This window comes from Montipora capricornis, chromosome 13 (assembly GCF_036669925.1).
Source record: "Montipora capricornis isolate CH-2021 chromosome 13, ASM3666992v2, whole genome shotgun sequence".
Taxonomy (NCBI): domain Eukaryota; kingdom Metazoa; phylum Cnidaria; class Anthozoa; order Scleractinia; family Acroporidae; genus Montipora; species Montipora capricornis.
In genome coordinates, this window is record NC_090895.1 from 28,729,911 (window position 1) to 28,745,015 (window position 15,105).

The window sequence follows — 15,105 nt, forward strand, 5'->3', positions numbered from 1 at the left end:
CTTTCCCCAGTATGGGTTGCCCCAATGTAATGTTAGAACATCTGGCATCAGAGGAAAATCCAGAACTGTTACTCTTAGGTCGAAAGGGAGTTTTTGAATGATCTGCTCAAACTTGCCCTGTGAGATGCCATAGGCAGACCACATCATCAGTCTGGTCGAGTTTGTCATTATAGTATTGTAGTTGCATGGGTTAATGGGGACATAGTTTTTCAGTGAATGATTAACCCATTGACTCCCAGGGGTTCCCCATTGACAATTAAAATCGTCTGGCGTTAAACAGAGTAAAATATTAAGTCTGGCCGGTTTAGGCCAATTTGGACATGTAAGGGTTAATGGGGACATAGTTTTTCAGTGAGTGATTAACCCCTTGACTCCCAGGGGTTCCCCATTGACGAGTAAAATCGTCTGGCATTAGACAGAGTAAAATACTAAGTCTGGCCGGTTTAGGCCGGTTTGGACTTAACTAGATGGTTGGTGTCACTGACATCGGCTGGTGTTATGCTGGAGGAGTTACCAGTGGTGAATGCTTAGTCTGTTGAATCTTTTTGAACTTGCATTCTTCATTGTATTTTTACTCTTGTATTATTGTGTTTTTATAACACCTCTTTTTAACTAGAGACTTGAGAAAACTACCAGCATCACATGTTACAACACTTGGAATCTCATTTACTTGTTCCTTTTGATGTTACTTTCTTTCAGAGGGTGATCCTGACAATTTTTTAACATATTTTAAGAGAGCAACTGTGTTACTTGCGATGGGCCGGTCAAAGTCAGCTTTGCCAGATTTAGATAGAGTTTTGGAGCTGAGACCAGACTTTTTCCAGGTACTTATTCTGCAGTTATGAAAGAGAACCTAAGTTTGATACTGAATTAATATAGAATTTAAAGCTCGTATAGGAAGGAACAATTCAAATGAAGGGAGACATCACTTCTTTTAATTTTTGCTTGTTGAAATTTAGTGGACACACATTGATCCTTTGTTTTTCTAATAACTACCACTGGTGACACTTTGCTACACAAGTGCTTCCATCCCCCACCCCTAAGAGATACTTTTGTGGGTGGGCACTTACCTTTGCACAGGGACTGGACTGGCAACTTTGATTCATGCTTAATTCTTTAATTTGAAACTGGTCTCTTTATATTTCTGGGTGCCATGACAATGCAAATATACATGAAGAAAAACTTTGCCAGATATTTAGAGGTCCAGTGATTCTTTTCAAAAAGAAAACAAACACGATGGCTGTTCAAGTGTCTCTCAATTTGGTTACAAAAATACCTAGTGCAAGAACTTTTCTCTGAGAAGAGAGGTGGATGGTTACATGAACATGGGTGCTTACACAGTAAAAACATTACGGTATGTGGTATCACAGACAATATTTGTGTGACAATTTACTTTACCAAGTGTTTTTCAAATTAGTTCATTGCTCACCATTCTAGGCACGACTTCAGCGAGGAAATGTTTTACTTAAGCAAGGCAGGCTTGATGAAGCACATATTGATTATGAAGCAGTGGTAGGTTAATAAAGACAAAAGTCGTAACAATGAAAAAATGTAATTTATTGTTTTGATTTTTCATTTCAAGTATGGCCTTGACATTTTGCAATTTAAATTTCTTGCAATTATAAATGATATGATTTATAATAGAGATTATTGAATCCTTTCTTGCAGTACTGTGAATTTTCTCCCCCAGCTAGAGAGTCGGATGTAAAAGTGACAGTCTTCATTGTATTTTTATAAAATTAATATGGAAAGAAATGTTTAATTGAAATTGTCCAGATAAGTGTGAGGATTATTTCTTCCTTTTGTCATTTAAAATAATGTATTTCATTAATATTCTTCCAAAGACATTTGATGTTGTCCCGTAGCAGCATATTTTAGATGAATAATAAATTAATGAACTGTTTGAGTGAGGTCTTGAGCTGCTTTTGAAAACCTTAATCCTAGCTTTTGCCAATCTACGCTATCATCAGGGAATATGAAAATTTTTTAGCACAGTGCTGTGCTGTAATGTTTACCTCTTCCCTGATGATGCCGTAGATCAGCGAAAGCTAGGAGTAAAATTTTTAAAAGATATTATCATCCTATTTCTATCTTCAATTCCAGTATAAAGAAAAGTTATTATTATAGTATTGTATTGTAATGCCTCACTTGAACACTTTATTCAAAATTCTTCTTCTTCTTAACTTTGCAGTTACGTAAAAGTCCTGATAATGCTGAGGCACTCCAACAGGTAAATCCATTGAACTGTTTTTATTAATAATTATTATTTTAAATATACTGGTACGTGCCTCAATGGAATTTGATCGTCTGGGTGAAGGTAGTCCTGAAAAGGACTTTTGGTAGTGACTGATGTTTGTATAACCTGAGTGGATGTCATCTTCAGAGTTAAATGACACTGGACATTCAAAAGAATGTAGTGATGCTCTGGTCTGTGTTGTGATTGGTAGGGAGAAAAGTAATGTGATTGGTTGTCAAAAAGTCAGTCACTGCCAACAGTCATTCTCAGGACTACTTTCTCCCAAACTGTGAAATTCCATTGAGGTACGTAACTCCTGGGCTCAAACCATCGTCTATGGTACTGGTACAGTTTGCAAGGTATCGTCCTATTTTGCCATAACCTGTTTAAATTCTGGCTGAACTCAGAGTAAAAGAAAAGTGCGTTGCTTTAATAATCATTGCCAAATATGGTTAGACTCAGGATTGTTTTAAGGTAAGGAAAAGATATCGCCTCAAATTCCTATTTATAAGCTTTGTGAAAAAAAAGGGAACAATAAGATAGGCTCTTTTGGGCTGCTATATTCTTGTTCTTCTTCCTCATAAGCTCACCTCTTCTTCAGATATGTCCAGGTTTGACCCTATTTAGATGCACGCGGATTTCAATAAGCGTCACGAAGTGTCCCCTTGCTCTTCCCGCCAATTTCAACATCACTCATGTCTCAGAAATTACAGACAATTAACAGCAAAAAGTGTCCCCCAATTTACCCAAAGCTAAAAATAACGGTAACCATTACGCATACCTTATTGTTGAAAATAGGTAGCAAATGCTTAGACTTGAAGGGACACTTCGTGTGAGGTCCCATGATTTATGAGTCAAATGGGCAATGAGTCATGAGTCATGAGTCAATGAGACTCACTGTCAATGTACCAACAGACGTTACAGATAATAAGACTTGTCAAACACCTGCTAAATTGCTATTTTAACCCATTGACACCTCAAACGCATAGGATGCCCCATCTTGAGGACTAAAATCATCTGGCGTTAGACAGAGTAAAATCTGTTAAGTCACTCCATGGTCATTGAGTTAAGCATATCTTTATCCTTGTTGCTTCAAAATGCCAGACATACTGTTTTAAATCATTACGCCACATAATCCTATTCTGGAATAGGGTCGATCAAATGCACCCATTGTTAAATAATGAGCTATAATATTATTACAAAGGCATCAATGTCTGTCCTTTTAATTGTACTAGCACATGTTCGTCTGGCCTGCATTAACCCCATGACCTATTGCGTAATTCTCAAATGCGCAATCCAGCAACTGATCGAACCTTCTGGTGGTTGTTCTTTCAGTTAAGTGTAATTGAGCCTATCAGAAGAGATGTGTTAGATGCCAGAAATGCAATGAACATGGGTGATTATTCTTCTGCAGTAGAACTACTAGGGAAAGCAATAGAGGTAACTTTTTTGTTATATCTTGATGAATTGCCACTTTCATTAGAACAAATATATGTTGGTGGGAAACTACATTGATCCGCAGAACAATTTATCAAAAAATGGCTTCTGGATCTTGAAAATGTAAAATACTACAATGTGCCTCTGATAAAGAAGTGAAAAATTTCATTTAATGAAAAGTATGTATGAACTTAGTGAACTTAATACTTTTGGCCATCACCCATGCAGATTTCACATGATCATCCAAGAGCCGTGGTAAAAAATGATTGAGTTGTGATGTTTTGTCTTTATATACCGGTACAATGAATATAAACTTGCAGAAAAAGAAAATATTATTGTTACAAGACATTTTTAATACTTTTCTGTAAAATTAAAATAATCCGGTTTCTTTAGTTATGACAAAAGAACTGCCACCTTTTTACAAATAAAAACTTTATGCAGCTAGAACACTCAATTTTACATAGGTGAATTTTATAATTTCTTATAGGTTGCTCCATGGGATCCTGATCTTAGAATGTTGCGAGCAGATTGTCATAAACAAATGGGGGATATCGTTGCTGCGATTTCTGATATCAAGTAAGCCATCATTCCCTCAAGGACTAATAATAATAATAATAATAATAATAATAATAATAAATTATTATTATTATTATTATAATTATTATTATTATTATCATTATTATTATTTAGTGCCTATATATTCTAGAACTAACGGTTGGTTTCGAATCTAACCTTAAAAACAATGCAGTACGCAAAAAAGAAAAATACATGAACGGGGTCAAAGACAAGAGAAGTAACTACAGATGTGTTACATTTGTAAACCTTTCCATGAGCTCCCTTGGTGTTCTCTCCAACGAATGCTCTACGTTCTTAGACATGATGAATGGATGAGTAGCACAATCATGATGTACATTTGGGAAACCAGTATCTTGAGCGAACACTTCGGGTCATATCTCTGCTCGTAAAAAGCGTTAGCCACTCAAATTTTGCAGATATACTTCTTACATATTAGGGAACATTTACTGTGTAGATTAGCGAAATCGGTCGCTTAACTTTAGAATAAACGGATTCGGTTGTTCACTTTGGGGACAAAAAATGGCGCGTCACGCGTAACACGCAAACGAGCAAGACAAACAAAATAAGGTTCGTTAGACGGCTTGTTCTTTCCTCATCACAACGAAATCAACAACATATTTCACATTCACAATGTTGCAACTAGTAAACAAAAAAAATGTGGTTAATTTCTCACCTATGAGAGAAAAGAAGGCGAAAAGCACAACAGTCTTGAGCGTCACGCTCCTAAAATCTTCGGTGCTGTTTTTACAATTTGCGGCTGTAACCTTCGAATGTTTTGTGGTTAGGCAGAATTAAGTATGGTTCGAGAATGCTCATTTGTGGTAGTTGCTTTGGAGAAAGTTTCACCAAAAATTTCTCAGCACACGAGAAGCCAGAGCATTTTTTCTCAGTCTGAAACAAATCGTCCGCCATTACAATTTGCTTTAGGACCGAAGCACAGCTTCGTGAAATGTCCTCTGTATCTTGCGTGTCCAAGCTCACATTACGAAATCCAAAGAAAAACAGAATGCTCATTTCACGTACAAATTACACGCCAAAGCTCAGAAAGAACCAATTCAAATTGTGAAAGAATGAGACCTCTTTGTGAGTCTGAAACACTTCTTGACTTTGAGAGCGCGAACGAACCAAAAGTACACTTTGATCGCTTTCCCCTTGCAGATCTGCCATTACAACGTTTCGACACGTTCCCAAACGTTCCCTCAGAACCAATAGTGATAAACAAGCTTTGCTACCAGGCCTTAACTTGTTTTTATCCAGTTAAACCGGTTTTTTCCGGACTTGAGCCGATTTTTGCCCTGTGTTTTGCAATCCACGTGGAAAATTTCGCGGGAATTTCACAATTGCGAATCAAGCAATTAACATCTCTGTAATGTCAAAAGTTAAAAATAAGAATAACTCAGGTCTTTTAACACAGTTTATAAGCTCAATCTAGGCAAAATGAAGAGATAACCATGCCCGCAAGGGATCATGGGTAAATTGAAAATTGCTCCATCAGTACAAAAAATTACATTTTACATTAAGATATCAGCTTAAGAGGTTATTTGATTGTGTTAGGTTCATTTTCATCAAATTTTATGACAGTATGAAAAATTTTGTGAAATTTCACTATGTTACACAAATGTACATCATGATTGTGCTACTCATCATGACATTGGCATTGACAAAACGCAACAACAGTATATAATCAAAAAAATTCTAGCCATTAGAGCAACATATTTTATATTCTGTCGTAGAAATAAGACTTGGGATAGCCCAGACTTAATAAAACTGTAATATATATATATACATTTTTTTTTTCTATTCATTTGTAAATACAGTATACAAGTATATCACTCAGTTTCAAGTAGCCAGTTGTTAATTCCCTATACGTAGAGAGATTTACAACTGTATTCGAAGACAAATAAAGTTAAATAAAGTTTCCATTATTATTATTATTTTAAGGTATCACTTTATTTAAGTTTCAAGTTTATTTAAAAGTACTCTACTAATAATTATTTTGGAGGAAAACTATACAGTAAATCAATGAAATGACATCAAAATAGAGTTGATTAAATTGAAAATATTTTTAGTACAAAAGAGGAAAACTTGAGTGCAAGAAAAGAAACGTCACATGAATGTATTTTTTTGGGATAATGTTTGATATTTTACTACAACTTTAAAAGGACCTCAGCAAGGTTAAAAGGTAATGTTCTTTTACATTGCCAAATTATATTGGAAAGCATAATCCAACTGTTTGTAAGAAGTTCGGGAGATTACTGCATGCCATCTTGTGGGGGTGGCTCGTAACTACCAAACCATTGCTATGGATCTCTTCAAAAAGTCATTTCTTGAGTCCCTCTAACTCTACAGTTATCCTTTTTTGCCAAGTGTGCTCATTTAACGTTTCTTTGTCTGGTTTGACTCACAACCATTAGTAAATCACCTGACCAAACAGAAAATGCCTAAAAACACAATATTATTGTTTAACGCAACAGTATAAGAACATTGTAACATAAAATCTGTAGCATGGATTTAAAAAAAATATTTCTCAAAAAAATTATGATGTCATAAGGCTCTTGTTTAATACACTTTCAAAATATCAGTTCCATTTTTTGTCCAAATAGAAATTTCATGCTTCAGTTTAAGAAAAATGATGGGATGGTTCCCATCAACTGGTGAAAAACCACCTCTTCCTTTCATTTCCTGGAAGTTTTTACTTGTTTTTCAATGAAACGCATGGTAGGGGACTGGGACTAGTTACGCATGCTCCTTCTGATTCAAGTGATGTTAGATTTCCATGGAAAAAGTTATCTCCATGCAACCTTTTCAAAGGGCTCTTGACTAAAAAGCTTCCTTAGCAACCATTGTCTTTCTGTAAATTATTAATAGCCCCCTTCCCCCACTCCCCCCCCTCCCTAATTATTAATACAAGTCTTTTATTCTCTTGATGCTCATTATTTTTTTTAGACCTACAACAAAATTAGTAAGTGATAACACAGGAGCATATCTTCAGCTTAGCGAACTCCATTATGATATGGGCGAATTAGAAGATGCCTTGAGGTTTGTGATTTTGATATTTCCCAACCTTTGTACATGTAATTTGATCTTGTGTTCCCCTTTTTTATGGACTTTTCGCACAACATTTCAAAGACATAGACGTTGATTTTTTCATGCAATATTTCAGAGTGCAACAAAACAAAATTAATATTGCCATCTGGCTTTTATGTATCGTATAGTAAGAGATAGATTAAACTGAAACTATTCATTTGCAACATTGTTTTCCTTCTAACAGACTGCTTGTTAAGCTTGACCATTAAGAGTGTAGCATACCCATGTAGTTGTGTATTAGTGAGTGTGAATGACTAGGTTAACAAAATTGTGCAAACTTGCATCAAGGGGAAACTGTCAATTTGAATATGGGAATTTTGATTGGCTAACTTTTGAAACAAAATGCCACGAGAATAAAGACATATGGGTAGCCTACACTTTTTTTTCGAAGGAATTTTAGCCAATTTCCCTTAAAATTCACACTTTTTTATGTTACAGATATCTTGTTCAATAGCCAGTACAATTCCGTAGTATGATGTCCAAAGTCCACATAGAATAGTTTTTCACATTTAAAACTGTTGGTAAAGGCGTTGACTCCAATCGAAACCCGTAAACAGATGCTTTACAAGTTTCTTCCATGGTATTTCAAAATATTTCTCACCTCTTTAAACAATACTGGGAAAAATAGCCCGGTAAGATGTGTTACCGAGTCATACTATTACCGGATATTGTATTGCATGCGACAAAAACACGAAAACTTGTTTCCGGTCACGCACACAATTCTTGATCACCATTTCCCTGTTAATCTGTCGCGTAGTCATCTGTGGTTTAGTGGTCATCACGATTGCCTCTAATTTAAGAGGAGAACATGGGTTTTGTCTATGAGCCAAAAAATTCTTACGTATGCGCAGCTAAATTGCGAACCCCCCCACCCCCCTTTCCCAAAAAAACGATACGCTGTTCTTAAATAAGAAGTGTCACAAGTAAAAGGAGTGTGAAAAAGAGGTGATGACTGAGAGTTATGCAGAGAGGGGTGGGAGAGTGAGGGGCTGTTGTCAAAGCTAGAGTAAGGTTATATTCCATCCATTACCCTCCAATAAAAAGGAACACATACAACTTGCATTCATGTTTTATGATTACTTCACAGGGAAATTCGAGAATGTCTTAAACTAGATCCAGAACACAAGGATTGCTATCCTTTCTATAAGGTAATTCCCGCTTTTCAATGTGAAGAATTTCCTGGTTGTCATTGTGACTACAAGAGTAGCATTAATAATAACAATAATATTATTAATTTCTTCCCCATTATTAAATGGATCAGGATGACTGTGTTTAAAGTGATTTCTGGTTTCAAAATTACAGAATAATATTTTTTACTTATTTCGAAGCTGTTTGACCTTTTGATTTGTTGTATTGTAAAAAGTAAAACGTTTTGATGTTTCTTGTAGAAAATGAAAAAACTGAATAAACAAATGGGTTCTTCTCAAGACTTAATAAACCAGGGCGAGTAAGTATAACCCTAAAATTGTATGTTGTGATTTACTTTGTTTAGTAGATTTAATGTTATTTGAAAATTAATTTGCAGTTATTGTTTGTTTTTCCTCATCATTTTTGCGCCATCAACTCTTTTGTATTTTTGCAGTTACGAAGAAGCCTTATCTAAATTAAAACAAGCACTGAAAACAGAGTCCCAAGTGCCGTCACTTCTAAATAAAATAAGACGACAGATGTGTCACTGCTATCTCAAGGTAAATGTTTATTGTCTTTTTGGAAGTGATTCTAGAAACTTCAATTAAATCAGAAAAAGCAATGACGATGATGATGATGCTGGTGACGATGGCGGTGGTGGTGGCGATGGTGATGGTAATAGTGATGATGATGATCGTGATGATGATGATGACGGCATCGATGATGACGACGACGACAATATGATGTTGATGATAATAATGTCGAGGAAGAGGAGGAGGAAAATGATGATGATTATTATTATAATAAAAAGACTGATGAGGATGACAGTGATGATGACAACAAGCAGACATGAGCTCTAAAGTGAATTTTTGTCTGAAAGCCACCTTAGAGTGCAGCTGTTTCTCAACTTTTCCAATTGTTTTTTTAGCTTCAGAATCCCAATGATGCTATTAAACAGTGCAATGAAGCATTAAAACTTGATGAAAATGATGTTGATGCACTTTGCGACAAAGCTGAGGCACATATACTCAATGAAATGTATGATGAAGGCAAGTCACAATATTGTTTCTCACTCACAAAATATGCTATGTATGAGAGATTTGGAAATTTCTGTACATGGATGGGGAATGTCTTTACCTTTCAGTGCACAAAACCAATCGCAATTCTCAAGTTTATGTACTTGTAATTAATCAAGAGTTAATAGTGCAAGATTTTATCTAGTTTGAGTGATTGCTTTGTCTTCTCTGCAGCTGTAAATGATTACCAGAGAGCAAAAAATATCAACGAACACTTACATAAGGTAGGCTGATCAACATCTTATTTCTGTATTTGCTCAAATACAGTGGTAGTACTGTTTGCAAATGACCGCAAAAAGACCCAACATGGTTGACCCAGCATTGGGCAGATGTTAAATGGTGTTGGCTTTTTAGATACCTCACTGCCAAGTCAGCCACATTTTGCTGGAAAGAATTAGGGAGACATCAACATCAGGAACTTCTGTCCCTACTCTTTTTGAGGAATGTGTTTAATAATAAGAGTAGTGAAAATGGGTTAACAGGAGTACGGGAACTGAGTGGAGGACAAACGACCTGAACCGGATGTTGGTCGTTTCCCCTGCAAGTCTATTCGCCTCCACATAAGTCGATTCGCCTTTCCTACAACGAGTGAAGACACCTCACCTTCTTGGGGCATTATTAACGTACCTATTATCTCTCACACTGCAACCTCCCTTCCCCCCCCCTCCCCCTCCTTATCAATGTTGGTAGCAGTACAAAAAAATGCTGAAAACTTAAACAGTCAACATTGAAAGAGGGAGAGGGAAGGGGGAAGTGGGAAAGGTTGGAATTCTGGATACGGCGGGTATTGGAAGCTAGAAAAGGTGTTTTTTAACGGGAGTGTCTCAACAATTTTGCAACTTGTTGTAGCTAATCGACTTCACTTGTTCAGGCGAATCAACCTCATTGTACGCAAAACCACAGGTTACCGCTTAACCCACATAGAACAATGAATCCGGAAATCTAACCCAGGGCGCACTGGTGGAAGATAAGTGTTTTTGACGTGTGCTCCAACCTTGTTGCACAATTACAGCAAAAGGCACCCGACTTGTAGCATTCAACGATGTTTAGTCCTTTGCGCTCAGCGTTGAGATGACTAACGTTTGATCTCATTATAGGTCCAGGAAGGACTCGACAGAGCTCTGAAACTACAAAAACAGTCAAAGAAACGCGACTATTATAAAATATTAGGACTGAAAAGGTAATACCTTTTTTCATGGACGTTTTTCCATGTTTGATCTAGTTTGAGTGGTTAGAGTGGTTTTCAATTGAGTGTCGAAAGTAATTAGATAATTTATTTTGGTTTATGATTACTTCACTCAGTGATTGGTTCAAAGTTCTTGCGCCACTTTTTCAACCAACCAGAAGTGAAACCAAAACCAATCGTAGCTCGCGCGTGCACATTTTCCCGCGCTTTGTGTCGGCTACGTGTAATTACTTCGAGTTTTGATTGGTTTACTGGATTGTGTCCGTCCTTTTTGATTGGCCAAAGTAATTTCTTTGGTTTTGGTTTTACCTCGCTCATTTGAAAACCGCTCTATCTATATGTACCAATTATAATAATAACCCATAATTACAAGCTGACCAGATACTTGGTTTTCTTCTTCAGGACAGCCACAAAGAAAGAAATATTGAAATCCTATAGAAAGCTTGCCGTGCAATGGCATCCTGATCAATATAAAGGAGAAGATAAGAAAAAAGCCGAGAAAATGTTTATTGATATCGCTGCAGCCAAGGAAGTGCTATCGGACCCTGGTTAGTATTAACTACTTAATAACCGAGAGTGAGGTCGTTACAGCAAAATCTCAAACTGAGGCCTTGCCGTATTGACCGAGCGATAGCGAGGTCAATACAGATAGGCCTTGGGCAGTACGGGAGAATAATGCCTTAGAGCGTAGCTGCTCTTAGCCATTTAGAACGCGCTTTCTATCAGCCAGAAACACCAGCCATGTAATAGACCTTATTCATAAATGGCGGTCACATTTATAATTCTTTTGTCCACGTGCAAATTAGCCTACCAAGCCTCAGTTTTTCTTTTCAATTCACTGTATGGTATCGAGGCTTAGTAGGCTAATTTGCACTTCGGCAAAAGAATTATAAGTTGACCGCCATTTATGAATAAGGTCTATAAATCCGGCTGGATAAGGGTGGGGGAATAGAGGTGAGTTGCCTTTTCGCGTGCTTGGCTTGGAAAAATTAAATGAAATTAAACTTTTTTTTCATTTTGGTGTATTTTTTTATCACACAGAAAAACGCCAAAAATATGATAATGGCGAGGATCCTCTCGACCCTGAAGCTCAGCAAGGTGGAGGCAATCCATGGCAACAGGGCGGATTTCCATTCGGAGAAGGATTTCAATTTAAATTTCACTTTAATTGAGACTTAATTATGATAGTTTATATTTCTTATTGAAATGAACACTCTTAGTTCCTGACAAACAGTGGGAATTCGAACTTGGTTTGGTTTGGCATCACAACGCCCAGTGATTGGCTAAAAAATCTCGTCCCATTTTTTAACCTATAAAATTCCACCAAAATTAATTTATTGCTCGTTTCAAAGAAATTTCCCGTCGTGATTGTTTCATTTGATCGCCAGTCTCTCTGTTATCAGTGGCCAAAGTAACTGTGGTAGCGTTCGGCTTTGGTTCACGACACGCAGGTAATAGCTGCTCAATGCCAAACTTGTTAGCATTAACTGAGTTGATAAAAGTAATTTTGTCGCCGTGGAAGGATTCTGGACGCCGACGTTTCAAGCGTTCAACCTTCGCAATTCGTTTTGTCCGAAGTCTAACACCGGACACGTCAGTTTTGTTATCCTTTGACTCACAAGAATTATTAGCATGTAACTTCTCACAATTTCAAATACTGGCAAGTAGGCACTTATTGAGAATGACGACTTAGTTGATCCTACCAGGTTTGTGTTCTTCAGGCACCCAACCAATGCAGCACTCATAAGAAACTAACCCCAGTAGCCACTGAAATTACAGACTTCTGGTAGAGTTCTAGAGTTTACAATGGGTGTATCTTTGAACAAACTAAATTCGACCTTTCTTGATGGAGTCCATAGGTTTTCATCCAATGTTTGGTGGTCTTGTCATTTTGCTGCCGGGACAGAAGGCATCGAAGCCGACAAGGCCATGTTTTGGTCTTAACTCTATGGTATTGGGCGTGTATTTATAGCTGTAAAAATCCATGTCATTTTCTGGTATTTTAGAATAAAATTATACAACAATATTATCTGTTGTTTTTTACTGTTATCTTGCCTCGGTTTGGCTTCTAGGTATCGTTACGTTAAGAACGCAGCGTCTCTGTGCATCATTTTAGGACACCATCGAGTATACGTTGAAGCGGACAGTTGTTATTGTTCGTGTAAACGCCGACCAAGCAAATCGCTGCCCTGGGAACGTTTGTTTAGTTCTCGATACGTTTGCTGATTAGAAGACGACTGCTCAGGGCAAACGATCTTACGCCAACTTGTGTTATCTAAGGATGTCAGTAAAGCGAAGAGTATCCAACAGCTCGTTCTCTCTCTCCTTGTTTTTTTTTTGCGTCAAACGGAAGGCATTGATTTGCAAATGCGTTTTCCACTTAGTTAGTGCTGAGTCCCTTTGCATTCTTTGGGATTCTTGGAAGGCAGTGTGATCGAGTGGTTAGGGTCGTCGAAGATCTCAGGATCTAGTTCCTTCCATATTTTAGCTAGGGTTGTTGTGCACCCTTGTTTCTCTCGTCTGCTCAGCTAGGTAAGCTGTAGACTTCAATAAAGTGATGTATATCATCACCATCATCATCGGCGTTCTCGTCCTCCTCATCGCTATCATCCTTGCTAAAGAACGCAAACGAACTCCAACCATAGCGTCAACGCCTTTTACGTTATTTTGAACTTTAATTAATTGCTCCGGCCTCTGAGTATTTGCTTATTACACCTGGCCTCAAAAAGTGTCGCCCTGTCGCACTTGTATCTCGATGGTCTTGCATGCGGTTGTCATCGTCTTCGGTTACTTTAACGTCTTTCAGTTCCCTCAGTTTTACCCTGATTCGTGTTCCTGTAGGTTTAAATTCGAAACTATTGTCAGAGGGACTGGAAAGAAAGGAGTCTCAGTCGGCAAAATTGACCACGTGACCACGATTTTCCCGCCATTTCCCAAGTTCGCCAGTCGCCATAGCCGTTTCCACGTGAAAGTAGTTTCTCGTTTTAGTCCACGTACATGAGATTTTCTTCCTTCTCTTCTTATAGATAAAAAGGTACTTGTTGAAGACAAAATGCACCAAACCTTTTCCGGTAAGTTATTCAAGGCCAAATGAAGCGATTCATGTTTAAAATCCTTCAAATCTCGCGATTTTCTTGAGCACGCACCTGCTTGAAATCAGGTGGCCACGCAAGACCGCTTTATTAAAACTCTCAAAATTACTCAATACCATTTCCTAGCTTTTTCTTTTGGAAAGCGCCTTTTGCTAATCTATAGGCCATTTCCGAGTTCATGTCTGCCTCCTCTTCAAGGCGAGGCTAAGAGCAAAGTTTTTGTGATGCTAATTAGTTCTACTTTAACATATGAATGAAAACTAATTTTCAAAACAAAAACTTCGCACTTAGACTCACTTTGAAGGCGGAAGGCAGACATGAACTCGGAAATGGTCTTTTCTGTTTTGTTGATATCAGACACAAGACTAACTGAGTTTTGGGTGAGGTAACTCGCGTTAAACTAAAATGACAAGGTTCACGCTATTTTACTTTTGCCATTTCTCGTAAACTTGATGATAATCTCTTTACTATGTTGAATAAAAGCGACTTCAACTTTCGAGGCAAGGTGTGCGTCAGGTGGAAGTAAACAACCACGGTTTTATTTCAGTGCAACCCGAAACGCACTCTGCCAACAGAGCCTATGTTAAATTTTAGAGAGGTTATGTTCGCAGGGTGCGCGAAGCGTGAACCAGGATACCAGGAAAGCCACCAGCTTTCAGAAAGACCTAGAGTCCTGGATCGATCCTTCAGAGTCACATGACACTCATTCAAAGTGTCCTTTGACTCTGCCACTGACGAAAGTATGTTTTGCAAACGTTTGTCTCTCCATTGTAATCACAATTAAAAATAGAGAAGGAAACATTTTTTTGTTGTGATTTGCATCAAGGAAAAAAACTTTTCTTATGTATCTTTTTGTGGTAGGCGCGGTGGCCTCATGGTTAGTGTGCTCGACTCCGGAGCGGGTGGTTCGGGTTCAGGGCCCTGGCCGGGGACATTGTGTTGTGTTCTTGGGCAAGGCACTTTACTCTCACGGTGCCTCTCTCCACCCAGGTGTAAATGGGTACCGGCGAATCTAATGCTGGTGGTATCCCTGTGATGGACTAGCATCCCGTCCAGGGGGAAGTAAAAATACTCCTAGTCACTTCATGCTACGGAAACCGGGGATAGGCTCCGGCGTGTTGGGCCACTGGCTCGTAAGCAGACTTTACTTATGTATCTTTTTGTGCGTTTTGTTCATGGTTGTGTGCCTGCTTTGTGGAATAAGGTGGTTTGAACTTCTTATTGTTTCACAGATATTTGCTGAGAATTATCAATTTATGTCAGTCTCGTTTTTCTTTTTGAGTACAA

General features: G+C 37.8%; 1 protein-coding gene across 2 annotated transcripts in view; it reads left to right on the forward strand.

Annotated features, from left to right (window-relative positions):
• The window catches only part of LOC138028441 (dnaJ homolog subfamily C member 3-like), a 14,020-nt gene extending 1,265 nt beyond the window's left edge, over positions 1 to 12,755 (forward strand). For both annotated transcript variants that reach the window (XM_068875983.1, XM_068875984.1), the window contains exons 3-16: positions 700 to 824; positions 1,438 to 1,512; positions 2,192 to 2,230; positions 3,572 to 3,676; positions 4,161 to 4,249; positions 7,196 to 7,288; positions 8,424 to 8,484; positions 8,725 to 8,783; positions 8,919 to 9,024; positions 9,393 to 9,513; positions 9,715 to 9,764; positions 10,638 to 10,720; positions 11,129 to 11,274; positions 11,768 to 12,755. In XM_068875983.1, the coding sequence (XP_068732084.1) occupies positions 700 to 824; positions 1,438 to 1,512; positions 2,192 to 2,230; positions 3,572 to 3,676; positions 4,161 to 4,249; positions 7,196 to 7,288; positions 8,424 to 8,484; positions 8,725 to 8,783; positions 8,919 to 9,024; positions 9,393 to 9,513; positions 9,715 to 9,764; positions 10,638 to 10,720; positions 11,129 to 11,274; positions 11,768 to 11,898 (1,283 nt within the window). In that variant the 3' untranslated portion in view covers positions 11,899 to 12,755. The remainder of the gene's footprint in view (positions 1 to 699; positions 825 to 1,437; positions 1,513 to 2,191; positions 2,231 to 3,571; positions 3,677 to 4,160; positions 4,250 to 7,195; positions 7,289 to 8,423; positions 8,485 to 8,724; positions 8,784 to 8,918; positions 9,025 to 9,392; positions 9,514 to 9,714; positions 9,765 to 10,637; positions 10,721 to 11,128; positions 11,275 to 11,767) is intronic.
• The last annotated feature ends 2,350 nt before the right edge of the window (positions 12,756 to 15,105 follow it).